Genomic DNA, 26920 nt, shown 5'->3' with positions numbered 1-26920 from the left:
GCACTGGGAAAAAGTGGAGCAAAAAACAATAATATAAAAATGGAAAAACCTAAGGTGGTAAAGGGGTTAATGCACATAGTGGCCAGGTGTTTCCAACTAGAACTTGATGCTGGCACTAATGCCCTTGGGATCCCGAACAGGCTAATACATTTCTTTGGCAATAGCAAGATATAACCATAAATATAAAGTGCAAAGCACAATGCTGATTATTAGGTAGCAAAGTATATATGTATATATGCGAACAGATAATGTGAACCTACCTTTTTATATACAGGCTTTGAAAAAGAATGTGTTTCTACAGTCAGTCTGATAGAGGATCGCCTGTAAGAAGACATTTGAAAATGATAAGATTACACACATCATCTACTGTATGTGTCGATATATATAGTCTCTACCCAGAAGAAAAATATAAAAATAAAAAAAAAAACATTCTAAAAATAATTTCACCCCCAGTCAATTTTTCTCCACTTTTTTGTTTATTCTTCTATCCATATAGCCGTATGAGGGCTTGTTTTTTGCGAGACGAGTTGTACTTTTGAATTACACAATTCATGTTATCTATCATGTGATGGACTGGAAAGTAGAAAAAATCCAAGTGCGTTGAAATTGCAAAAAAAGTGCAATTTCACAATTGTTTTATTAATTTACCATGTTTACTTTAATATAAAACTGACCAGGGTACATGATTCTCTAGGTCAGTATGATTAAAAAAACAAACAAACCTTATGTTTGGTATCTTCGCAAAGTGCCAGAATGGCAGGTACTAATCTCATCTAATCCTGATGCTCTAGAGCTTCCGCCCATGGTACTCTATTCTTCTCGCATACTCCTGTCTAGGCCTGTTACTTATTGGAGCAATAACCTTTGGCCCTTACTGCTAGGTGACTTCTCCCAGGACCCGTCTCCGATAATACACTGTCACTCACTTCTGCTCCAGATTTCGTTATCCCTTTCCTCTTGGTCTCAGCTCACTTTAGACACCCGAGAAAGGGGCTCTGCTTACGCTGGACCTTGGGTCCTTTCTAGTGATGAGCGAGTATGCTCGTTACTCGAGATTTCCGAGCATGCTTGGGTGATGTCCGAGTATTTTGGGCGTGCTTGGAGATTTAGTTTGTGTTGCCGCAGTTGCATGATTTTTGGCTGCTAGATAGCCTGAATACATGTGGGGATTGCCTGTTTGTTAGCGAGGCTAAGGGCTTGTTTCCACTTACGAGAAACACGTCCGTGTCTCGCATGTGGAAACCAAGCTCTGGCGCCGGCACTCCAGAGCGGAGCGTGCGGCTCCATGTGTTGCTATGCAGCCGCACGCTCCGCTCCCAAGTGCTGGCACCAGAGCTTGGTTTCCACATGCGAGACACAGACGTGTTTCTCGCAAAAGGAAACAAGCCCTAAGTGCCAGAATTGCACGGTCAGGAATGGCTTAGTATTTGCTCAGGATTTGACGCAGGTAAAATTTGCACAAATCTGAAGTCACTGGCAGGTCACCTGCATTTTTACGTGTTTTTACCACATGCGTTTTTGATGCGCTTTTTCATTATATGCGTTTTTTTGTCACTTGAAATAAAGCGACCATATATACTCGAGTATAAGCCGACCCGAGTATAAGCCGAGACCCCTAATTTTGCCACAAAAAACTGGGAAAGCTTAACGACTTGAGTATAAGCCTAGGGTGGGAAATACAGCAGCTACTGGTAAATTTCAAAAATAAAAATAGATACCAATAAAAGTAAAATTGATTGAGACATCAGTAGGTTAAATGTTTTTGAATATCCATATTGAATCAGGAGCCCCATATAATGCTCCATACAGTTCATGATGTGCCCCATAAGATGCTCCATGCAAAGTACGCCCCATATAATGCTCCATAAAGTTCATGATGGGCCCCATATAATGCTGCACAAAGGATAATAATGTCCCCATAAGATGCTCCAAAGAATAATATGCCCTATATGCTGTTCCATAAAGGTTGATGGCCCCATAAGACGCTCCATAGAATAATATGCATCATATGCTGCTGTTGCGATTAAAAAAAAATAAATAAATAAATGACATACTCACCTATCACTGGGCGCCAGGTGTCGGTTTCCTGAGCAGGCGGGGACACCGGCGTGCTATGGAGGCCAGGTCCCGGAGTTGCCGTAGGCTCCGGCCCCCGTTCCACCGCCGTGCGCCGCTATGTCTTCCGGGTCTCTGCAGTGACTGTTCAGGCACAGGGCGCGCACTAAACACGTCATCGCATCCTCTGACCTGAACATCACAGCCAGAGGACACGGAAAACAGAGCCCGGCGGTGGAACCGGGACAGGTGAATATCGCATTGCTCACCCTCCCCTGTCATACTCACCCCCTCCTGGCGTGGTCTCTGCAAGTCCCTGCTTCTTCGATGGTCTCCGCTGCGCCGGCAGCTTGTTCCTGTGTTCAGCGGTCACATGGTACTGCTCATTAAAGTAATGAATATGCACTCCACGCCTATGGGAGTGGAGTCGCGTTCATATTCATTACTTTAATGAGCGGTTCCACGTGACAGCTGAACACATGAAGAGCTGCCAGCGCCGGAGACCATCTCAGAAGAAGGGACATGCAGAGACTGTGCTGGGAGGAGGGGAGTATGATGTGACAGCTGCCGCTCCCCCGCCGACCCCCTGGGACAATGACTCGAGTATAAGCCGGGATGGGCACTTTCAGTCTAAAACAATGGGCTAAAAATCTTGGCTTATACTCGAGTATATACGGTAATTGAAAGTTGGCTTCTGGGAAGGAAAATAAGTGATTTCCTGTTTGATATATTAAGGTATGTGCACACGGTCAGTAAACGCTGAGGATTGGACGCTGCATACATCTGCAGCGTCAAACCTGCAGCGTACAGATGTTACAGCATAGTGGATGGGATTTCAAGAAATCCCATGTCCACTATGCGTTCAAAGACGCAGGCGGCAGACCTGCATATACGGACATGTGGCGCGTCTTTCCAGACCGCAGCATGTCTATTTACTATGTGGAGACGCTCAGTTCCCGCAGCGTACATTTACCATAGACTATCATTAGGGTAAGTATCCACGTTCAGTATTTGCTGCAGATTGGACGCTGCATACAGCCGCAGCGGCCAGATGTTACAGCATAGTGGATGGAATTTTATGAAATCCCATCTCCTCTATGTGTGCAGGGACGCCTCCAGCATCCATAAGTATACGCACATGGGGCTCAGTCTCTAAAAGCTGAATATCACAGTTCAATGTATAGGATGAGGTGATTACGCACAGTTCAATGAACACATGTGAAATCACCGCGCGTACAAAAGTCGACAGCGCTTTGAACGGAGAGGGCATGTGCTACATTCAAAGCGCTGCCGTTCCGGACCGTGTAGACATACCCTTAGATTCGGTAAAACCGCATCTAATAATTAGTCACATGCGTATTAACTGTGGAAACGCAGCTTACTACGCATGTGTACTAATTTACATATGTTGAATATTGTGTCACATCCGGAAGCACGTGACAGGCTGGGGTCAAACTTGCGTGTGTGGCGCGAGTCTCTCGCATGAACACCCGGCACCGCCGCAGGCACTCAGACCGGCGTATGTGGCTGCATAGAAATCCATGCAGCCGCACACTCTGGTCCCGAGTGCCAGCGGCAGTGCCGGGTGTTGATACGAGAGACTCGCGCCACACTCGCCAGTGTGACACCGGCCACACAGGAAGTCCCTGAAAGCAGAGAGAGGTCAGTAATATGTAATGTCCTTTCCTTTTCTTTTTTTACTAAATAAATTAAAAAAAAAAAAAAAAAAAGGCTTGGCGTCCCCTTATATTCGATAACCAGCCAGAGTAAAGCAAACTACTGGGACTGGTATTTTAGGCTGGTAAGGATCCAATATCCATGAACCTTACCAGCCTGATAATACCAGGCTGCAGCAGTCTGCTTACCTTGGATGGTTAGCAAAAATAGGAGAGTCCTTTCACAAAAAAAAACAAAACACAACAACTGCGTGGGGTCCCCCTACATTTGTTAACCAGCCAAGGAAAATGATGACAAAAGTATTCTTGGAGTGATACCTATATTGGCTAACCAGGAAATAATATATGTTTGCAAGCTTTCAGAGTACAGAGACTCATTCTTCAGGCAGGATTACCAATGAATTAATAAGAAAAATGCACAACATTTAAGAGCTATTACAGCAGGACATTTGTTCATGAGGTGGGAGAGGTCATGCCTCCTAAAGATAAGCCATGGAAATCAAATTAGGCATTTTGTTACAAATGTAAGAATAAAAAATGCAAAACTTGTACCCACATACTACCAACAAATACAGTCTGCAAACCAAACAAGTCAGGACTATAAGGTCATGGATTTTTTTTCATGTACATCCTCCAACATGGTGTACATGATACAATGTATAAGGTACCCTAGAAGTATCTATATTGGGGAGACCATGCAAAAACTACACACAAGAATGAATCTACACGGACACACAATCAGGAATGAAATGGACACACCTGTGGGAAAACATTTCTCTGGACCTGGACACTGTATCACAGACTTAAAAGTCTTAATACTAAAAGGTCATTTTAAGGACGACAGAGAGCGAAAAATTTGGGAATTCAAACTGATAAAGATGTTCAATTCTTTGACACTAGGACTCAATTTAACACCTGGATTTATGACTCAGTACATGGACACAATTCACACCTCCACCAGATGGACTCTAGATGACTAAGAATATTCCCACTGCTTCTCCATTTGTAACAAAGTCATCCAGCCCTTCATTAATTAAGACATTATAGCTCTCAAAATGTGGTGACGCAAAAACTATTTTTTGCAATAAAAAGCGTCTTTTAGTGTGCGACAGCTGCCAAACATAAAAACCCGCTATAAAAAAAACTGGTATAAATAGTAAATCAAACGCACCTTTATCACCCCCTTAGTTAGGGAAAAATAATTTAAAAAAAAAATGTATTTATTTCCATTTTCCATTAGGGTTAGGGCTAGAGTTGGGGTCAGGGTTTGGATTACGTTTACGGTTGGATTAGGGGTGTGTCAGGGTTAGGGGTGTGGTTAGGGTTATAGTTAGGGTTGGTATTAGGGTTAGGGGTGTGTTGGGGTTAGGGTTGGAGTTAAAATTGGGAGGTTTCCACTGTTTAGGTACACCAGGGGCTCTGTAAGCACAACATGACGTCCGATCTCAATTCCAGCCAATTCTGCGTTGAAAAAGTAAAACGGTGCTCCTTCCCTTCCGAGCTATGTCATGCACCCAAACAGTGGTATACCCCCACTTATGCAGTATCAGTGGACTCAGGACAAATTGTACAATAACTTTTGGGGTCCAGTTTCTCCTGTTGCCCTTAGGAAAATAAAAAATGGGGGCGAAAAAATCATTTTTGTGAAAACAATATATGATTTTTTGATTTTTACGGCTCTACATTATAAACTTCTGTGAAGCACTTGGGGGTTCAAAGTGCTCACCACACATCTAGATAAGTTCCTTAGGGGGTCTACTTTCCAAAATGGTGTCACTTGTGGGGGGTTTCAATGTTTAGGCACATCAGGGGCTCTCCAAACGCCACATGGCATCTGATCTCAATTCCAGCCAATTCTGCATTGAAAAGTCAAATGGCGCTCATTCCCTTCCAAGCTCTGTCATGCGCTTAAACAGTGGTTTACTCCCACATATTGGGTATCGGCGTACTCAGGACAAATTGTTCAACAACTTTTGGGGTCCAATTTCTCCTGTTACCCTTATGAAAATAAAACAAATTGGATCGGAAGTAATTTTGTTTTTAAAAAGTTAAAAGTTCATTTTTTTAAGCATTCCAAAAATTCCTGTGAAGCACCTGAAGAGTTAATAAACTTCTTAAATGTGGTTTTGAGCACTTTGAGGGGTGCAGTATTTAGAATGCTTTCACTTTTTGGTATTTTCTATCATATAGACCCCTCAAAGTGACTTCAAATGTGATGTGGTCCCTAAAAAAAAAAAATGGTGTTGTAAAAATGAGAAATCGCTGGTCAAATTTTAACCCTTATAACTCCCTAAGAAAAAAATTGGGGTTCCAAAATTGTGCTGATGTAAAGTAGACATGTGGGAAATGTTACTTATTAAGTATTTTGTGTGACATATCTCCGTGATTTAAGGGCATGAAAATTCAAAGTTGGAAAATTGCGAAATTTTTAAAATTTTCGCCAAATTTCCGTTCTTTTTTTCACAAATAAATGCAGGTAATATCAAATAAATGTTACCACTATCATGAAGTACAATATGTCACTAGAAAACAATGTCAGAATCACCGGGATCCGTTGAAGCGTTCCAGAGTTATAACCTCATAAAGGGACAGTGGTCAGAATTGTAAAAATTGGTCTGGTCATTAACGTGCAAACCAGCCTTGGGGGTAAAGGGGTTAAAGGGACAGAAGTGCTGGTCAGTGTGTGAGGAATGCTGTACTAGGCCTCCTTCACACATCTGTGTTTCCAGTCTGTGTTTAATCCGATTTTTCCATGGCTACCACAATTACCTTATAACCTATGATGTTATGCACATGGCTATGTTTTGACATGAACCATGTGTTGGTGCAAAAACTCACAGAAACATATCCATTTTTTCTGTTTGCATGGATGTCAAGGGCCAATACAAGCCTATGGGTCCATGAAAAACATGTACAGCACACGGCTAGCTTCTGTGTGCTGCCTGACAGTGTTTAATATTGTATAACATAGGAGATGCTTTTATTTTATTTTTTTCTTTCTTTATCCATACTGGAAAAAACACCGATTACCATACTGATGGTAAAAAAGGACACACTGGCAGAAAACACTGATATACCAGTACAGATTTTTCACTTTCCTTTTTGACTTAAAGAAGACCTCCTCCTCACATCAAAATTTTTATCCTCTTAGCATATTGCAATTATCACATTATAAAGCACTGGGCACTTACTATTGCTCATTTTGGCCCTTTAACTAATTAATGCTTATGTTTTCAATTGGCTTTTAATCACAAGATGTCATAGACCTGTCTAGCTGAATCCTTCTAAGCTCTATGTAGAAACAGGAGGTCAATTTTCCCTGTATGACTCATCAATCACTGCAAAAGTCAATGGAGAGGGGCAGAGCAGAAGGTTCAGAGAATGATTTCTGCAGGGAAAAGATACTTCATGTTTATAAATAAAGCAAAGAAAAGAGAATAATTAGCTGTGTTGAAAGGCAAAAATAGCAATTGGAAGTGCACAGTGCTATATAGTTTGATGATTGCAATATATTAAGAGGATAAAAACTTTGATGGGAGGAGGAGGAGTGCTTCTTCTAACAAGAGAAAGTACATTCAGCTGTAGTGTTTTAGACATTTAAAAAAAAAAAAGTGCCATTAAAAATATTGAATGTGAATCAATCCTAAATCCTTCCATTATGTTTTTACTATATTTATGAATTAATACTGGTTTTGGTTTACAAATAAGCCATTTTCCACTAATTTTCAAGAATACATACCATAGAAAACAAAGGAATAAAGAACTTGTTATTGACATGTCAGCTAACAAGCCAAACAAGTGTCACTAATGCAAAGCCTTTTTCCTTTTTTCTCTGGCAGTATTTGGCAAACGGGTTTTCCAATGTTGTTGAGCAATGGTATATTCCCTAGGTTATGACATCACTATTATCAGGGGGGCAGCAAGAGAGGGAACAGTGTGCTGATATAGCGCAGGGTCCCCTTCCCTGCAAACAGTGCAGAGTGACCCCATGCCAGTGCCGATCCACATACATTTCACATTGGTTATTCAATGCGGTTTTTTGTCTGTATAGTAGAGTAGAAAACATTAGAAACTTTATTTTACCTGTAATTACCACGTTTAAAAAGCTTGTGAAGAAAACGAAGCAATTCACAGTAAAAGCTCACAATTGTACTTACTAGCCAATGCATGAAGCCACCAAATTGCTCAGTTTTGTATACAGGAAAATGAGGCTTTCACAGAGCGTTAAGAGGCCTCTATTGTACATCTCCATGCATTTAATTTCATAAAGAGGCATCTACAGATTTCATACATCTCCAAGCAGAACAAAAAAACAGCATGCTTCATCACACTCCAAAAGAGCATCCTTTCCGCAGATATCTGGCTGGCTTACATCTGAATACCTGCAGTTCCACATGGACCCGATCTTCATCAGTGTGGCCCTACAGCATCATCAGATTCTCTAGTATGCAAAAAAAAAAAAGGACATTAACGAGCTCCTGTAAGTGAAAAACGGACCGTACAAGATGCAGTGCCCTGTCTTAATTTGAAACCGATCCATGGAATTGCATGGGCGATTTGATCAGTGACTAAGTATCAAAACATGATATGTCTCGGTTTTTTTATTTTATTTGCACACACTCGTTCCACAAAAAAAAAAAAAAAATTGTAATCCGCCTTAAAATATTGGAAGTGTGAACTGGGCCTTACAGTGTCTTAGTCTTCTGCATGCTTAACCCATTCATGACCAGAGCTTTTTTCAGTTTTGGGTTTTCGCTCCCCTCCTTCCCAGAGCTATAACTTTTTTTTATTTTTCCGTCAATGTGGCCATGTGAGGGCTTATTTTTTGCAGGACGAGTTGTACTTTTGAACAACACCATTGGTTTTAACCATGTCGTGTACTAGAAAATGGGGGAAAAATTCCAAATGCGGTGAAATTGCAAAAAAAGTACAGTCCCACACTTGTTTTTTGTTTGGCTTTTTTGCTAGGTTCACTAAATGCTAAAACTGACCTGCCAATATGATTCTCCAGGTCATTAAGAGTTCATAGACACCAAACATGTCTAGGTTCTCTTTTATCTAAGTGGTGAATAAAAATTCCAAAATTTGCTAAGAAAAAAAAATTGCACCATTTTCCGATACCCGTAGAGGCTCCATTTTTCGTGATCTGGGGTTGGGTGAGGGATTATTTCTTGCGTGCCGAGCTGACGATTTTAATGATACCATTTTGGTGCAGATATGTACTTTTAATCGCTCGTTATTGCATTTTAATGCATTGTCACGGCGACCTAAAAAAAAAAAAACAGTTGGCGTTTTGCTTTTTTTATCGCTACGCCGTTTAGCAATCAGGTTAATCCTTTTTTTATTAATAGGTCGGGCAATTCTGAATGAGGTGATACCAAATATGTGTAGTTTGATTTTAATTTTATTGTTTTATCTTGAATGGGGCAAAAGGGGGGTGATTTGAACTTTTTTTTTTTTACTTTTGGTATGCTTCAATAGTCTCCATGGGAGACTAGAAGCTGGCACAACTCGATCGGCTCTGCTGCATACAGGTGATGCTCAGATCGCCTCTACACTATGTTCCAAATTATTATGCAAATGATTATTATGGTTGGTGCAAGTGAAGGTCAGTCTAATAAAAGTCATCACCCGTTAGATTATACATCGAATTTTATTGAAGAAACCTCCCAATGATAACAGTATAATCTCCAAAATGAATAAAAACTCAAAATGCACGGTTCCAAATTATTAGGCACAGTAGAATTTCTAGACACTTGATATGTTTTAAAGAACTGAAAATGCTCATATGTGGAATTTGCAGCATTAGGAGGTCACATTCACTGAACAAAAAAGCTATTTAACTCCAAAACCTCCTAATAGGCCAAGTTACATGTTAACATAGGACCCTTTCTTTGATATCACCTTCACAATTCTTGCATCCATTGAACTTGTATTTCTTTGCATGAAGTTGGAATAGCCTCCCAGAGCTGCTGTTTTGATGTGAACTGCCTCCCACCCTCATAGATCTTTTGCTTTATGATACGCCAAAGGTTCTCTATAGGGTTGAGGTCAGGGGAAGATGGTGGCCACACCATGAGTTTATCTCCTTTTATGCTCATAACAGCCAATGACTCAGAGGTATTCTTTGCAGCATGAGATGGTGCACTGTCATGCATGAAGATGATTTTGCTCCTCAAGGCACATTTCTGCTTTTTATACCATGGAGGAAAGTTGTCAGTCAGAAACTCTATATACTTTGCAGAGGTAATTTTCACACCTTCAGGAACCTTAAAGGGCCCTACCAGTTGTTTCCCCATGATTCCAGGCCAAAACATGACTCCTCCACCTCCTCGCTGACGTTGCAGCCTTGTTGGGACATGGTGGCCATCCACCAACCATCCACTACTCCATCCATTTGGACCATCCAGGGTTGCTCAACACTTATCAGTAAACAAGACTGTTTGGAAATTAGTCTTCATGTATGTGTGGGCCCAATGCAACCATTTCTGCTTGTGAACACTGTTTAAGGGTGGCCGAATAGTAGGTTTATGCACCACAGCAAGCCTTTGAAGGAGCCTACACCTTGAGGTTCGAGGGACTCCTGAGGCACCAGCAGCTTCAAATATCTGTTTGCTGCTTAGTAATGGCTTTTTAGCAGCTGCTCTCTTAATCCGATGAACTTCCCTGGTAGAAACCTTCCTCATTATGCCTTTATCAGCACAAACACATCTGTGCTCAGATACAGCCACAAATCTCTTAACAGTACGATGATCACGCTTAAGTTTTCGGGAAATTTCTAATGTTTTCATCCCTTCACCAAGGCATTGCACTATTTGATGCTTTTCAGCAGCAGAGAGATCCTTTTTCTTTCCCACGTTACTTGAAAACTGTGACCTGCTTAATAATGTGGAACATCATTTTTAAGTAGTTTTCTTTTAATTAGAATCACCTGGAAAGCTAATTATCACGTGTTTAAGATTGATTTCAGTGATCCATTGAGCCCTGAGACACAATACCATCCATGAGTTTATTTGAAAAACAAAACCAGTAAATCTTTATGACGCTTAAATTCAATTTGCATAATAATTTGGAACACAGTGTATGTAATAGAATTGCTGAATTGCTATGAGCGCCGACAACAGGGTGGCCATCACAGCAAATCTGGCAGTGACAACAACAGAGACCCCAGGTTGTCACGCCACCACACCGGTGACCTGCGATCACGTGAAGCAGGTCACCGGTGTGCGTACTTCCGTCACGATTGACGGATGCGCCATTAAAATGCCTCTGTCAGCGTTTGACAGCGGCATTTAACTAGTTAGTGGCCGCCAGAGGATAGCGATTCCACCCGTGGCCATTGCGGGCACATGTCAGCTGTTCAAACCAGGAAAGATATGAGTTCATTGCCGGAGCCCACATCAAAGGGAGGGTATATCTGACATCGGCGAACTATTACGCCCGATATCAGAAAGGGTTTAAAGTGGGTGGCCCACCTTGTCAACTTCTTACATATCCTCAGTCTAGGGGATCAGTTGCTGATTGTCGAGGTATAACTACAGGTGGCCCCACTTTTCACATGAATATGGCTCTTGATCTTCCATCATTCATGATCTGACTGAGTTACATAGCCAAGAAAAGCACTGTGCTATCTCTATTGGTCCTATGGACAGTGAATTCAGTCAGTCAATGTTGTGCACATGTGGGACCACAATTTAAAAAAAAAAAAAAAAGATTTGGAACTGCATTCATTCAACCCCTTCATAAATATCCTTGTGCTCAGCAGCTAAGTCCAGTGCCGTTTGTGTAAGGGCTCACTCACATGAGCGATGATTCTTTCTTCCAAGAGAATCTGATTGATTATTGTAATGACACTCAGATCAAACTCTGTCAGAGTTTGATCAGAATGTCATCTGAGTGTGATCCTATTCGCTTGCATGGGAGGATCGTATCACAGGTATGGAAAAGATGGAGAACTTTATTTATCCATCTTCTCCATTGTTTGAGTCCACGGATGTCAGACTGCACTTGGGTGACATCTGAGTACTGCACAACATTATAAAGCAGCCTAAAGACCCGCCCCCAGGGAATTATGTAAGCCCCGCCCCTTGGTAAGCACTATAAAAATTGTAGCAAATAAAAAAAGTTTCATGTTTCTGATATACAGTCATGGACAAAAATTTTGAGAATGAGACAAATATTAATTTTTCCAAAGTCTTCTGCTTCATTTTTTCTAATGGCAATTTGCATATACTCCTGAATGTTAGAGTGATCAGCTTAACAGCAATTACTGTACTTGCAAAGTCAATATTTGCCCAGAAAATGAACTTTAACCCCCAAAACACATTTCAACATCATTGCAGTCCTGCCTTAAAAGGAGCAGCTAACATCGTTTTAGTGATTGATCCATTAACACAGGTGTGGGTGTTGATGAGGACAGGGCTGGCGATCAATCAGCCATGATTAAGTAAGAATGACATCACTAGACACTTTAAAAGGAGGCTGGTGCTTGGTATCATTGTTTCTCTTCAGTTAACCATGGTTATCTCTAAAGAAACACGTGCAGCCATCATTGCACTGCACAAAAATGGCCTAACAGGGAAGAGTATCGCAGCTACAAAGATTGCACCTCAGTCAACAATCTATCGCATCATCAAGAACTTCAAGGAAAGAGCTTCCATTGTTGTCAAAAAGCCTCCCAGGGTGCCCAAGAAAGACCAGCAAGCGCCAGGACCGTATCTTAAAACTGTTTCAGCTGCGGGATCGGACTCCCAGCAGTGCCGAGCTTGCTCAGGAATGGCAGCAGGCTGGTGTGAGAGCTTCTGCACGCACTGTGAGGCGGAGACACTTTGAGCAAGGCCTGGTTTCAAGGAGGGCAGCAAAGAAGCCACTTCTCTCCAGAAAAAACATCAGGGACCGACTGATATTCTGCAAAAGGTACAGGGAGTGGACTGCTGTGGACTGGGGCAAAGTCATTTTCTCTGATGAATCCCCTTTTCGATTGTTTGGGACATCTGGAAAACAGCTTATTCGGAGAAGAAGAGGTGAGCGCTACCACCAGTCTTGTCTCATGCCAACTGTAAAGCATCCTGAAACCATTCATGTGTGGGTTTGCTTCTCAGCCAAGGGAATCGGCTCACTCACAGTCTTGCCTAAAAACACAGCCATGAATAAAGAATGGTACCAGAATGTCCTCCAAGAGTAACTTCTCCCAACCGTCCAAGAGCAGTTTGGCGCCCAACCATGCCTTTTCCAGCATGAAGGAGCACCTTGCCATAAAGCAAAGGTGATAACTAAATGGCTCATGGAACAAAACATAGAGATTTTGGGTCCATGGCCTGGAAACTCCTCAGATCTTAATCCCATTGAGAACTTGTGGTCAATCATCAAGAGACGGGTGGACAAACAAAAACCAACAAATTCTGGCAAAATGCAAGCATTGATTATGCAACAATGGACTGCTATCAGTCAGGATTTGGTCCAGAAGTTGATTAAGAGCATGCCAGGGAGAATTGCAGAGGTCTTGAAGAAGAAGGGTCAACACTGCAAATATTGCTGCATTAACTCATTCTAACTGTCAATATAACCTATTGGTACTCATAATATGATTGCAATTATATTTCTGTATGTGATATAAACATCAGACAAACACTAATAAAAACCAGAGGGCAGCAGATCATGTGAAAATATAATTTTGGTGTCATTCTCAAAACTTTTGGCCATGACTGTAGAACTATAAAAAAAAAAATCACTTAGGGGACAAGTGGGAATACAAACAGAAAAAACGGTCAATTCTGACTTGGCGTCAGGTCCTCACTAAATATCACTGTCAGACTCTTAAGTGCGTGAACCTATCACTAGCTGGAAGCAAAGGAGGCAGGTTAAATAAGAATGCAGCAACAATAATCCATTACTTGTAGCATTATGCTACGTTCCCACCATGATGTTTTGTGGAGTTTTTGATGTTGCAGATTCTCTGCACTTATTATATGGTTACATGGTTATTACATGGTTATTAAGGTTGAAGGAAGACTTTAAGTCCATCTAGTTCAACCCATAGCCTAACCTAACATGCCCTAACATGTTGATCCAGAGGAAGGCAAAAAAAAACCATGTGGCAAAGAGTAACTCCACCATGGGGAAAAAAATTCCTTCCCGTCTCTACATACGGCAATCAGACTAGTTCCCTGGATCAACGCCCTATCAAAGAATCTAGTATATATACCCTGTAATATTATACTTTTCCAGAAAGGCTTCCAGTCCCCTCATAAATTTAAGTAATGAATCACTCATTACAACATCATACGGCAGAGAGTTCCATAGTCTCACTGCTCTTACAGTGAAGAATCCGCGTCTGTTATTATGCTTAAAGGGAACCTGTCACCCCGTTTTTTCAGCATGAGATAAAAATACCGTTAAATAGGGCCTGAGCTGTGCTTTACAATAGTGTATTTTTTGTCCCCTGATTCCCCACCTATGCTGCCGAAATACCTTACAAAAGTCACTGTTTTCACCTGTCAATCACGCTGGTCTGGTCAAAAGGGTGTGGTGAAATGGCTGTTTCTCCCCCACCTCTTGCTTATCTTCCCGGCGTTGGCGTAGTGGTTCTCGCATGCGCAACAGCCGAAAAAGAGCGCAATCTGTGGTATTCCCCTGGTTATCGATGGCGGCAGCCATCTTCCTGAGGCCGCGTGTGCGCAGATGGAGTGCTCTGCTTCCCGGGGCTTCAGGAAAATGGCCGCGGGATGCCGCACGTGCGCAGATGGAGATCGCAGCGGCCATTTTCCTGAAGCCGAGTTCGCATCACAAATCGGCTTTAAGGACGATTTTACATACAGACACACCCCTCCCCCTCACTTATCTGTACGGTCATTTCTGAAAAGGCTTTAGCCCTGCAAGTTAACAGCCCAGTCATGGCTCTCATCCAGCCACGTCTCAGATATCCCCACCATGTCATAATTACGCTCCAAAAACATCAGTTCTAATCCGTCCATTTTGTTGGCGAGGCTTCTGGCATTAGTATACATGCACTTGATGTTCCTCTCTGTACCTCTATTCTTTCTTAAATTATTAACTGTTCTAACCCCACCCCCCATGCCACCGCCACCCCCAACTTCCTTATTTGTGCCCAGGTCTCTATCTGCACTATCTTCCCCTCCTATAAACTGAATACCCTCCCCCCAATCCCTAGTTTAAACACTCCTCCAACCTTCTAGCCATTTTCTCCCCCAGCACAGCTGCACCTTCCCCATTGAGGTGCAGCCCGTCCCTAGCGTAGAGCCTGTAGCCAACTGAGAAGTCGGCCCAGTTCTGCAGGAACCCAAACCCCTCCTTCCTACACCAATTCTTGAGCCACTTATTAACCTCCCTAATCTCCCGTTGCCTCTCTGGCGTGGCACGTGGTACAGGCAGTATTTCGGAAAATACCACGTTGGAGGTCCTTGCTTTCAGCTTGCAGCCTAATTCCCTGAAATCATCTTTAAGGACCTTCCACCTACCTCTAACTTTGTCATTTGTGCCAATGTGCACCATGACCGCTGGGTCCTCACCAGCCCCTCCCAGTAATCTGTCATCCGATCAGCGATGTGTCGGACTCGAGCGCCAGGTAGGCAGCACACCATTCGTCGATCCCTGTCTTTGTGACAGATTGCCCTGTTTCCCTAATAATTGAGTCCCCCACTACCAGCACCTGTCTGGTGGTTTCCAAATGCACAACGTGCTCACATCTCGCACAGCAGTATGTGTTATGATCCGGTGACCTTGGAGCCGCATGAAACTTTCTCTGGAGTAGGTGGAAACTATACTGACCGCAGATCCTGAACTAACACCGCAACTAGAAGTAGCCGTGGGGTGTGCCTAACAAACCCTAGACACCTCGACACAGCCGGAGGACTAAATACCCCTATAGATGGAAATAGGAATACTACCTTGCCTCAGAGCAGAACCCCAAAGGATAGGCAGCCCCCACGAATATTGACTGTAAGTAGGAGAAGAAAAGACAAACGCAGGCAGAAAACAAGATTTAGCAAAAGAGGCCACTCTAGCTAAATAGGAAAGGATAGGACAGAATACTAAGCGGTCAGTATTAAAACCCTTCCAAAAATATCCACAGCAGATAATACAAAAAGTTCCACAATCTAACTAAAGACATGGAATGTATATCTGCCACTCCAGAGAATCCAACAAGACTGAGAAAATACTGACACGATCTAAGCTGGACAAGAAAACACAAAAGAATAGCACTGAATCATGAAGCACATAGCATGTGTGCAACAGGAAAAAAAAACAGACACTTATCTTTGCTGATTTGGCAGAAAGGCAGGAGGAACCAGGCAGAGGTCCAACACCTCCCAACAACAATTGACAACTGGCAAGGACTAATGGATCCTGCACACCTAAATACCCCAGTCAGAACTGCAATCAGCAGAAACACCTGACCAGGACTGCAACTCAGGGACAACTGCATTACCACCTACCACCACCGGAGGGAACCCAAAAGCAGAATTCACAACAAGTATGCACCCTCAACCGGCTGATCAAGGATTGCATACATGTGGCAAGATGTGCACTGGATGGCATTAACAATAGTGGAGCACATTTCCTAATGGGGATTGCACCACACAGAAACGTTAAATAAAAAATAAATACAAAGTATTAATAAAAAACAGACAGCAATTCCTCCCTTGGAAACTCCCTGATTCCAAAGTCACTGAATCACAAGTCACACTTACGCTCAGGTCACACTCAGCTCGTTCACACTCGCTATGCTGAAGATTTATAGATTTTTTTTTTCTCTATTTTCCCTCAACAGCAATCCACCTTGCTGTTTAAATGCGCTTTCAAAAAGGACTTGAGCCCCAAACAGTTGCCCCTTATAAACCCTTAATTATGAGCCCTCACCCTAAGTTAACCCCTTGTGAATATAGCTACTCCAAATTCAGCAACTCACACCAATTCACACAGGTATTTGTTAGGCCGGTTTCACACTTGCGTTTGGAGCAGCTGCGGACTTCCTCTGTGAAGCCCCGCCCTTCGCCGCTAGCTCCGCCTACTTCTGCATGCCGCCCGCATGCGGCCTGCGTACCTATCTTTAACATTAGGTACGCAGGTCGTGCGGCTGTATGCGGAGGCTGCCGCATGCGCCGTTTTGACGCTGCAGATAAAAAAAAAAATGCTACAGGCTGCGTCCTACGCTGGTCGCCGCAGCATCAAAACGACGCATGCGGCAGCCTCCGCATACAGCCGCACGACCTGCGTACCTAATGTTAAATATAGGTACACAGGCCACATGCGGGCGGCATGCAGAAGTAGGAGGAGCTAGCGGCGGAGGGCGGGGCTTCACAGAGGAAGTCCGCAGCCCTCCGCAGCTGCTCCAAACGCAAGTGTGAAACCGGCCTTAAAGGCTTTCCAAATACCTCTTGACTGAATCACAAGTCACACTTACCGCCGTTCACACTTACGCTCAGGTCACACTCAGCTCATTCACACTCGCTATGCTGAAGATTTATAGATTTTTTTTCTCTATTTCCCCTCAAAAGCAATCCACCTTGCTGTTCAAATGCACTTCCAAAAAAAGGTAAATTAGGTAAATTAGGTTAGGCTGCTTTCACACTAGTGTCGGTACGGGCCCGTCGCAGTGCGCCGGGCCGACGTACCGACGCATGCTGTAAAATAAAAGCACAACGGGGGCAGCGGATTCAGTCTTACGACGCTTCCGCTGCCCCATTGTAAGGTCCGGGGAGGAGGGGGTACTGTACTGTAGTTACCTCGAGTCGCGGTGATGTGCCCTCTGCTGGATGAACTCATATGAACTCGAGCATGGGAAGATATTCTGAAAAGATCCCAGGCTCGAGTTCATATGAGTTCATCCAGCAGAGGGTGCATCACCGCGACTCGAGATAACTACAGTACATTCCCCTGCATTCCATTCATTCACCAAGTTTTACAGTCAGGAGCACAGCTGCATTAGCAGATCTCCTGGGTGAAAAATGATTTAACCCCTTCAGATGGATTTATAGCGTGGGACAAGACTGAACGACGGAAGGTATGGAATATTGTTGTTTGTTTTTTTTAACTTTATTTCAGGTGACAAGGGTCTTCAGGTGGATTAAGAGTATAATAAAATATTAAAACACCATGTGTCTTTATTTCATTAAAATACTTTTTAATAATGTGTGTGTGTGTGTTTTATTAACCATTTCGTACTATTGGATTAATAATGGATAGGTGTCATAATTGACGCCTCTCCATTATTAACCTGGCTTAATGTCACCTTACAAAAGCAAGGTGACATTAACCCTTCATTACCCCATATGCCACCACTACAGGGGAGTGGGAAGAGAGAGGCTAAGTGCCAGAATAGGCTCATCTTACAGATGTGCCTTTTCTGGGGTGGCTGGGGGCAGATGTTTTTAGCCATGGGGGGGGCAATAACCATGGTCCCTCTCTAGGCTATTAATATCTGCCCTCAGTCACTGGCTTTCCCACTCTGGCGGAGAAAATTGCGCGGGAGCCCACGCCAATTTTTTCCGGGATTTAACCCTTTAATTTAATAGAGCCCCCAAATTTTACACAGACACTTCTTACATTAGTAAAGAGGAATATGTAATAAAAGAAGGGATATGAGATGGTTTACTGTATGTAAACTATGTCTCATATCCTGTCGGGTTTGTGAAGGAGATAGGAAAAGCCGGCAATTGAATAACCGGCTTTTCTGATTAGATAGATAGATAGATAGATAGATAGATAGATAGATAGATATTATACACATTCTATGTGTACACATTTATTCTACCTATTCTATTCTGTCAGTGTGATTTTACTGTATACCGCACTGAATTACCGGCTTTTCTATAGAACACCGGTGCGTATTTCTCGCAAGTCACACGCATGGTCCGTGTGTAATTCGTAATTTTCTCGCCCCCATAGAGTTTCATTGGCGTATTTTTTGCGCAATACGCTGACAAACGCAACATGCTGAGATTTTCTACTCCCGTAACATACCGTATATTACGGATGCGTAATATACGGCAGATAGGAGCTGCCCCATACAGAATCATTGGGCCGTGTGCAATGTGTATTTTCTGGATGTATTTTCTGCGCTCATACGTCCGTAAAACACGCTAGTGTGACGCCGGCCTAAGACATTGTGTATTTGATGCAGTAAAACTATGCAGCATCAAAAATGCACCAAAAGCTCATTGTGGGAATGTAGCCTAAGATTGGTTTCAGAAGAGAAAGGGCTATATAATGGTAATTCACCCCTTCTACACAGCCAACATGAGAAATGCAGTCCGCATTAACTCTTTCCCGACCTTGGACTTGCCCACTACATCATGGAAGAGAATAACTTGCCTACCTTGGATGTACTGGGTACATTATGGTGATTTTGCAAGCACAAAAGCTGTGCGCAAGTAAACGCTGCTGAGTATTCAACTAACATCACAGTGCATCTCACTAAATCTTTCACTCACTCATCTTTAGTGCATCTTACTAAATTAGAATATGATCAACAAGTTTATTTATTTCAGTTCTTCAATACAAAAAGTGAAACTCATTTATTAATAGAGTCATTACCAACAGAATGATCTATTTCAAGTGTTTATTTCTGTTAATGTTGATGATTATGGCTTACAGCCAATGAAAACCCAAAAGTCATTATCTCAGTAAATTAGAATAATTAACAAAAGACACCTGCAAAGGCTTCCTAAGCGTTTAAAAAGGTCCCTTAGTCTGTTTCAGTAGGCTCTACAATCATGGGGAAGACTGCTGACTTGACAGATGTCCAGAAGGCAGTCATTGACACACTCCACAAGAAGGGTAAGCCACAAAAGCTCATTGCTAAAGAAGCTGGCTGTTCACAGAGTGCTGTATCCAAGCATATTATTGGCAAGTTAAGTGGAAGGAAAAAGTGTGGTAGAAAAAGGTGCACAAGCAACAGAGATAAACACAGCCTTGAAAGAATTGTTAAGAAAAGGCCATTTAAAAATTTGGGGAAGATTCACAAGGAGTGGACTGCTGCTGAAGTCATAGCTTCAAGAGCCACCACACACAGATGTATCCAGAACATGGACTACAAGTGTCGCATTCCTTGTGTCAAGCCACTCATGACCAATAGACAAAGCAAGAGGCGTCTTACCTGGGCCAAGGAGAAAAAGAACTGGACTGCTGCTCAGTGGTCCAAGGTGTTGTTTTCAGATTAAAGTACATTTTGCATTTCATTTGGAAATCAAGGTCCCAGAGTCTGGAGGAAGAGTGGGGAGGCACACAATCCAAGCTGCTTGAGGTCTAGTGTGAAGTTTCCACAATCAGTGATGGTTTAGGGAGTCATCTGCTGGTGTAGGTCCATTTTGCCTTATCAAGTCAAAGTCAGCACAGCCGTCTACCAGGAAATTTTAGAGCACTTCTAGCTTCCCTCTGCCAACAAGCTTTCTGGACATGGAAATTTCATCCTCCAGCAGGACTTGCTACCTGTCCACACGCCAAAAGTACCAATGCCTGGTTTAAAATCAACAGTGTCACTATGCTGGATTGGCCAGCAAACTCGCCTGACCCTAACTCCATAGAGAATCTATGGTGTATTGTCAAGAGGAAGATGAGAGACACCAGACCCAAGAATGCAGACAAGATGAAGGTTGCTGTCAAAGCAACCAGGGCTTCCATAACACCTCAGCAGTGCCACAGGCTGATTGCCTCCATGCCACGCCTCATTGATGGAGTAATTGATGCAAAAGGAGCCCCGACCAAGTATTGAATACATTTACTGAACACACATTTCAGTGACCCAACATTTTGGATTTTAAATTAACTTTTCAAGCTGGTGTTATAAATTATTCTAATTTACTGGGATAAGGACTTTTGGGTTTTCACTGGCTGTAAGCCATAATCATCAACATTATCAGAAATAGACACTTGAAATAGATCACTGTTTGTAATGACTCTATATATGAGTTTCACTTTTTGCATTGAAGAAGTGAAAATAAAGTAACTTTTTGAGGATATTCTAATTTAGTGAGTTGCACTTGTAGCATCGCTCCTGGCAGGTTAACCCCCTAAATGCTGTGATCGATATCAATCGCAGCATTTAGAAGGCAAGGAAAGGGAGCTGTCTCATCTTTGATCGGCACTCCTGTGATGACGAACGATCTTTTCCATGGTGATCCAAAGTCATTGTGACAACATCCTGGTCAGCAGTCAGGCAAGCTTCCTAGACAATGCTCAGCGCATGGTCTAACAAGCTTGGATGAAACTGCAAAACTGACACTTATAACGCACTGCGATGCTGGTGCATTACAATGCTTTGAAACAGCGATCAGGCTCCCATAAGTAAAAAATTAATATATATATATATATATATATATATATATATATATATATATATTGACAAAACACTCCGGGATCGCCTTTGCTGGGGTCAAAGGTCACGTGGTTTGTGCATTGAATTCTGAGGCGACAGCAGGTTTCTGAGTTGGCTGACCTCAGGTCAGATTTATTAACGTGAAAGCAACATAGAAAAAACAAAACATAAAAATAAATCCTAGCCTGTCCGGCACCAACTAAACAGATACGTTGCTATCTGAACAACTGGGGGGGCTTCTCCCTCCCAGCTAACAACACACAGTCCTTGAGCACAGCTCTCACTCACGTTTGTCTCACACAGACAGGCAATCTGTGTGCCCCAGGCTGATGCCGGAAACCCTCAGCTGGTCATCCTTTATTCCTGCACTCATTAACCCATCATTATCCTGAAGATACTGAGCAGCCTAATTCACATAGGACAAATACCTGGGCGAGATATACCTGCCCCCGACTACCAGACCGACATGATTCTTACATATCCTCCCCCCCTGCTCAGACCACTCAGGTCGAGCAAGAACACTCTCGAAACAGTGCACTCGGGACAGAGCATCAGCGTTCCCCATCTGCACCCCGGGGCGGTGCTCCACCGTGAAAGAGTAAGCCTGCAGGGCAAGGAACCACCGGGTTACCCGACTATCACGGTCTTTGTGGAGGTGCATCCACTTGACAGGGGCATGGTCCGTGACCAGCTTAAACTTCCTACCTGCCAGGTAATACTTGAGGGAGTCGAGAGCCCATTTAATGGCTAGGCACTCTTTTTCAACCACGGCATACCTCTGCTCATGTACATTCAGTTTCCAGCTGAGGTAGAGGACCGGGTGTTCGACTCCGTCCCTCACCTGGGAAAGTACAGCTCCGACCCCAGTATCAGAAGCATCAGTTTGGACCACAAACTCGCTGCTGAAATCAGGAGTCACTAGTACGGGCTGAGAGCACAAAGCTCGTTTCAGGCTGTGGAAGGCCTCTCCAGCCGCTGAGGTCCATTTTACCATGACGGAACCCTTCCCTTTGGTAAGATCCGTCAAGGGGGTAGCCATGGCTGCAAAATTGGGTATGAACCGGCGATAATAGCCGGCGATCCCCAGGAAAGCTTGTACTTGTTTCTTGTTCACTGGTTGCGGCCAGCCCTGAATGGCCTGTATTTTGTCGATCTGTGGTTTAACCACTCCTCTGCCAATCACGTAACCCAAGTATCGGGCTTCTTCAAGCCCGATGTGACATTTCTTGGGGTTTGCCGTTAAGCCTGCGTCTCGCAGGTCATCAATCACCGCCTGTACCTTCCGGAGGTGAGTTTCCCAGTCCAAGCTGTAAATTACGATGTCATCCAGGTAGGCCGAAGCGTACTGCCTGTGGGGCCTCAAGACTCAATCCATCAACCTCTGGAACGTTGCTGGAGCTCCGTGAAGTCCAAACGACATGTAGACATACTGGAACAGACCTTCCGGTGTAGCAAATGTCGTCTTCTCTCTGGCCGCCTCGGCCAGAGGGATCTGCCAGTACCCCTTTGTTAGATCCAGGGTCGTAATGTATCGTGCTTTACCCAGCCGGTCGATCAACTCATCGACCCGAGGCATAGGGTACGCATCAAATTTAGAAACCGCATTCAGTTTCCTAAAGTCATTACAAAACCGTATGGAGCCATCTGGCTTTGGTATCAACACGATTGGACTGGACCAGGCGCTGTGTGACTCCTTAATGACTCCTAAGTCCAACATTGCCACCACCTCCCGGGAGACGGCTTCACAGCGTGCTTCCGGAATCCGGTATGGCTTCACATGAACTGTGACACCAGGCTCTGTAACAATCTCGTGTTTCACCAGCTTAGTCCGGCCAGGTTTTTCTGAGAAAAACTGTCGGTTCTGTAACAAAAACTGCTTAACCTCAGATTTTTGTTGTTCCGAGAGAGTCTCGGCAATCTGCACCTCTGGTACGTTAGGTGTGCAAACCGGACGGGGCAGATCCGCCGTTAAGGCAGAGCGGTCTTTCCAGGGTTTTATCAGATTCACATGATAAATCTGTTCTGGTTTTCTCTTACCGGGCTGGTACACTTTATAGTTCACTTCCCCAACTCTTTCCTTGACCTCAAAGGGGCCCTGCCATTTCGCTAGAAATGTACTATCCACTGTAGGGATTAGGACCAACACCCTATCCCCGGATGCAAACGTACAGACCTTAGCACCTCTATCATAACTTTGCCTCTGGGCTCCCTGGGCTTGTAACATATGGTCCCTAACAATGGGCATGACAGCGGCAATACGGTCCTGCATTTGTGTTACATGGTCGATCACCGTTTTAAAGGGAGTGACTTGACCTTCCCAGGTTTCTTTTGCGACATCCAACAGTCCCCGGGGACGACGGGCGTACAACAGTTCGAAAGGCGAAAACCCTGTGGAAGACTGGGGAACTTCCCTAATGGCAAACAGCAAATAGGGTAGCAAGTAATCCCAGTTCTTCCCATCTTTGTCTATCGCCTTCCGGAGCATCTGTTTTAAGGTTTTGTTGAACCGCTCAACCAGGCCATCTGTTTGAGGGTGATAGACAGACGTACGCAACTGGTCTATTTGTAAGAGTCTGCAGAGCTCCTTCATCACCCTCGACATAAAAGGAGTCCCCTGGTCGGTGAGTATCTGTTTTGGAATTCCCACCCGACTAAACACTTGTACCAACTCTTTGGCGATCGCTTTGGTAGCAGTGTTACGCAAAGGGATGGCTTCTGGGTATCGAGTGGCATAGTCCATGATGACAAGGACATGTTGGTGCCCACGTGCGGACCGGGGAAGGGGCCCAACCAGATCCATCCCAATTCTTTCAAAAGGGACTCCAATGATAGGGAGGGTTACCAAAGGGCTACAGAACCGAGTTTTAGGCGCAGAGATTTGGCACTCTGGACAGGACTCACAATAGTTACGTACATCACTATGTATTCCGGGCCACACAAAACAATGCAATATCCTTTCTGTGGTTTTCTGTACCCCCAGATGTCCCCCCATTATATGTCCGTGGGCCAGGTCCAGTACCTTCCGCCGATAAGGTTTGGGTACCACTAACTGTTGCACAGTGTCTTCTCCTTTTTTCTCTACCTGGTAGAGCAAATCATTTTCAAGAACCATGTACGGGTACGCTAGCCTAGTGTCAGGTTCTACGGGTACCCCATCTATCATTTTTACATTTTTCCTAGCCGGAATCAGGGTAGGATCTTTCATTTTCTCGCTGTGGAAGTCATCCAACTGGACTCCCAAATCTGGCAGGCAAGGTGCTGGATGGCTGTCTGCCTCCGCCTCTCGCTGAGTTTCCTCAGTTTCCCCCGCCAGAACTGAGAAGAGGAACTGAAGGTTAGTTTCAATAACCTCCCCAGCAACGTCTTCCTGTGGGTCCTCCTCTAGGAGTTCGGGACCTCCAGATGGCATGGGAAAAGACTCACAGCTACCGTGAAGGAGCAACTGTTTCTCCCACAACTGCCAGAAATGGGGAAAATCCCTGCCCAGGATTACATCCTGTAACAATGCGGGAACGAGTCCCACTTTGTGTTGCACAGACCCATAGGGAGTGGAAATCGATATGACCGCTGTTAGGTACGAGCAGGTGTCACCATGCACACACGTTACAGAAAATTTGTCAGACGAACCAGATGGAAGTGCCACCAGACTAGCTGTTATGGTTCTCAATGGCAAGAGAACATAGCCCAGCATACATAGGAACTAGCTCTTGGAAGGATGGAAACTTAAACTGACCATGAACTAAACCTGCCGCACAACTAACAGTAGCCGGGTAGCGTAGCCTGCGTTTTATCCCTAGACGCCCAGCGCCGGCCGGAGGACTAACTAATCCTGGCAGAGGAAAATATAGTCCTGGCTCACCTCTAGAGAAATTTCCCCGAAAGGCAGACAGAGGCCCCCACATATATTGGCGGTGATTTAAGATGAAAATGACAAACGTAGTATGAAAAATAGGTTTAGCAAAATCGAGGTCCGCTTACTAGATAGCAGGAAGACAGAAAGGGTACTTTCATGGTCAGCTGAAAACCCTATCAATACACCATCCTGAAATTACTTTAAGACTCTAGTATTAACTCATAACATCAGAGTGGCAATTTCAGATCACAAGAGCTTTCCAGACACAGAAACGAAACTGCAGCTGTGAACTGGAACAAAATGCAAAAAACAAACAAGGACAAAAGTCCGACTTAGCTGGAAGTTGTCTGGTAGCAGGAACATGCACAGAAAGGCTTCTGATTACAATGTTGACCGGCATGGAAGTGACAGAGGAGCAAGGTTAAATAGCGACTCCCACATCCTGATGGGAACAGGTGAACAGAGGGGATGATGCACACAAGTTCAATTCCACCAGTGGCCACCGGGGGAGCCCAAAATCCAATTTCACAACAACTAGCTTTCACCAGAGTCACCACACTTCCAGAGTCTAGTAATGCCACAACACTTTTCCCATCAACAGATAATTCACACAGGTGTTTTGCTATATCATTTTGACCCGTATTCACATTCACTAGCCGTGTAACCAAAGACATGCGTTTCTTAGAGTCTGTAACATCGCACTGCATGGGTTCAGTGGTAACAGGACAGTTCGCAGAAATATTGCCCTTCTCACGGCAGCGAAAACACCTAACAGGCCCCCTACTGAGACCACCGTCCAACACTCTCGGTCTCGGAGTGCGAGCAGTCCCGTGTTCCTCCCCCACAGTTTTTGGCAATTTTCCTTCACCCGTAGTCACTGGAACAGTCTTACCGGTTCCACGAGGAGAAGGCACAGACCTGGTGCTAGCGTTTTCGTCGGGAAGTCCTTCTGCCATGGAATAACGTTCGACCAACTCCACAAGTTGATCCGCTGTCGTGGGATTTCCTTGGCTTACCCACCTTTTCAGCGCTGGTGGTAGTACTCTCAGGTACTTGTCCAAGACAATCCGCTGGATTATTTCGGGTGTTGTCAGTACCTCGGGTTGCAGCCATTTCTTTGTCAAGCAGATCAGGTCGAACATCTGAGACCGCGCCGGTTTATCTTGCTGGTATGTCCACTGGTGTACCCTCTGTGCACGGACAGCCGTCGTTACCCCCAGCCGGGCCAGGATCTCAACTTTCAGCTTCTCGAAGTCCTGAGCGACTTCCGGGTCCAAGTCATGGTAAGCTTTTTGGGCCTCGCCGGAGAGAAACGGAGCAATCAAATCGGCCCATCGTGCCTTCGGCCACTTATCCCTCAATGCCGTCCGCTCAAACGTTGTCAGGTATGCCTCGACGTCATCTTCTGTAGTCAACTTTTGCCAGTATCGACTCACATGGATCCTTCTGGACTCTGCTTCCGGGTCTGCCTCAGGCATGCTCATCAGGCGCTGCACCACCTGTTGGAGAAGCTGGCGGTCTGCAACCGTCATGTCCATTAACTCCTTCAGCTGTGCGGCCATGCCATCAAGCGATTAGCTTCATGCTGTGCGGCAGTGGCCTGCTGCTGTACGGCAGTGGACTGTACTAGGGCTTTCACCACGTCTTCCATACTGTCGCCTGCCACGTAATTGCCCGCGTTCTCCACCACAATGTGACAAAACACTCCGGGATCGCCTTTGCTGGGGTCAAAGGTCACGTGGTTTGTGCATTGAATTCTGAGGTGACAGCAGGTTTCTGAGTTGGCTGACCTCAGGTCAGATTTATTAACGTGAAAGCAACATAGAAAAAACAAAACATAAAAATAAATCCTAGCCTGTCCGGCACCAACTAAACAGATACGTTGCTATCTGAACAACTGGGGGGCTTCTCCCTCCCAGCTAACAACACACAGTCCTTGAGCACAGCTCTCACTCACGTTTGTCTCACACAGACAGGCAATCTGTGTGCCCCAGGCTGACG

At 44.3% G+C, this 26920-nt stretch overlaps 1 protein-coding gene across 2 annotated transcripts in view; it reads right to left on the bottom strand.

Annotated features, from left to right (window-relative positions):
* LOC143818471 (spindle assembly abnormal protein 6 homolog) overlaps window positions 1-26920 on the bottom strand; it is a 115489-nt gene that overhangs the window by 64046 nt on the left and 24523 nt on the right. For both annotated transcript variants that reach the window (XM_077299769.1, XM_077299776.1), the window contains exon 2: window positions 261-321. In XM_077299769.1, the coding sequence (XP_077155884.1) occupies window positions 261-321 (61 nt within the window). The remainder of the gene's footprint in view (window positions 1-260; window positions 322-26920) is intronic.

This window comes from Ranitomeya variabilis, chromosome 1 (assembly GCF_051348905.1).
Source record: "Ranitomeya variabilis isolate aRanVar5 chromosome 1, aRanVar5.hap1, whole genome shotgun sequence".
NCBI lineage: Eukaryota > Metazoa > Chordata > Amphibia > Anura > Dendrobatidae > Ranitomeya > Ranitomeya variabilis.
This window is presented reverse-complemented; position numbering and strand designations above follow the sequence as displayed.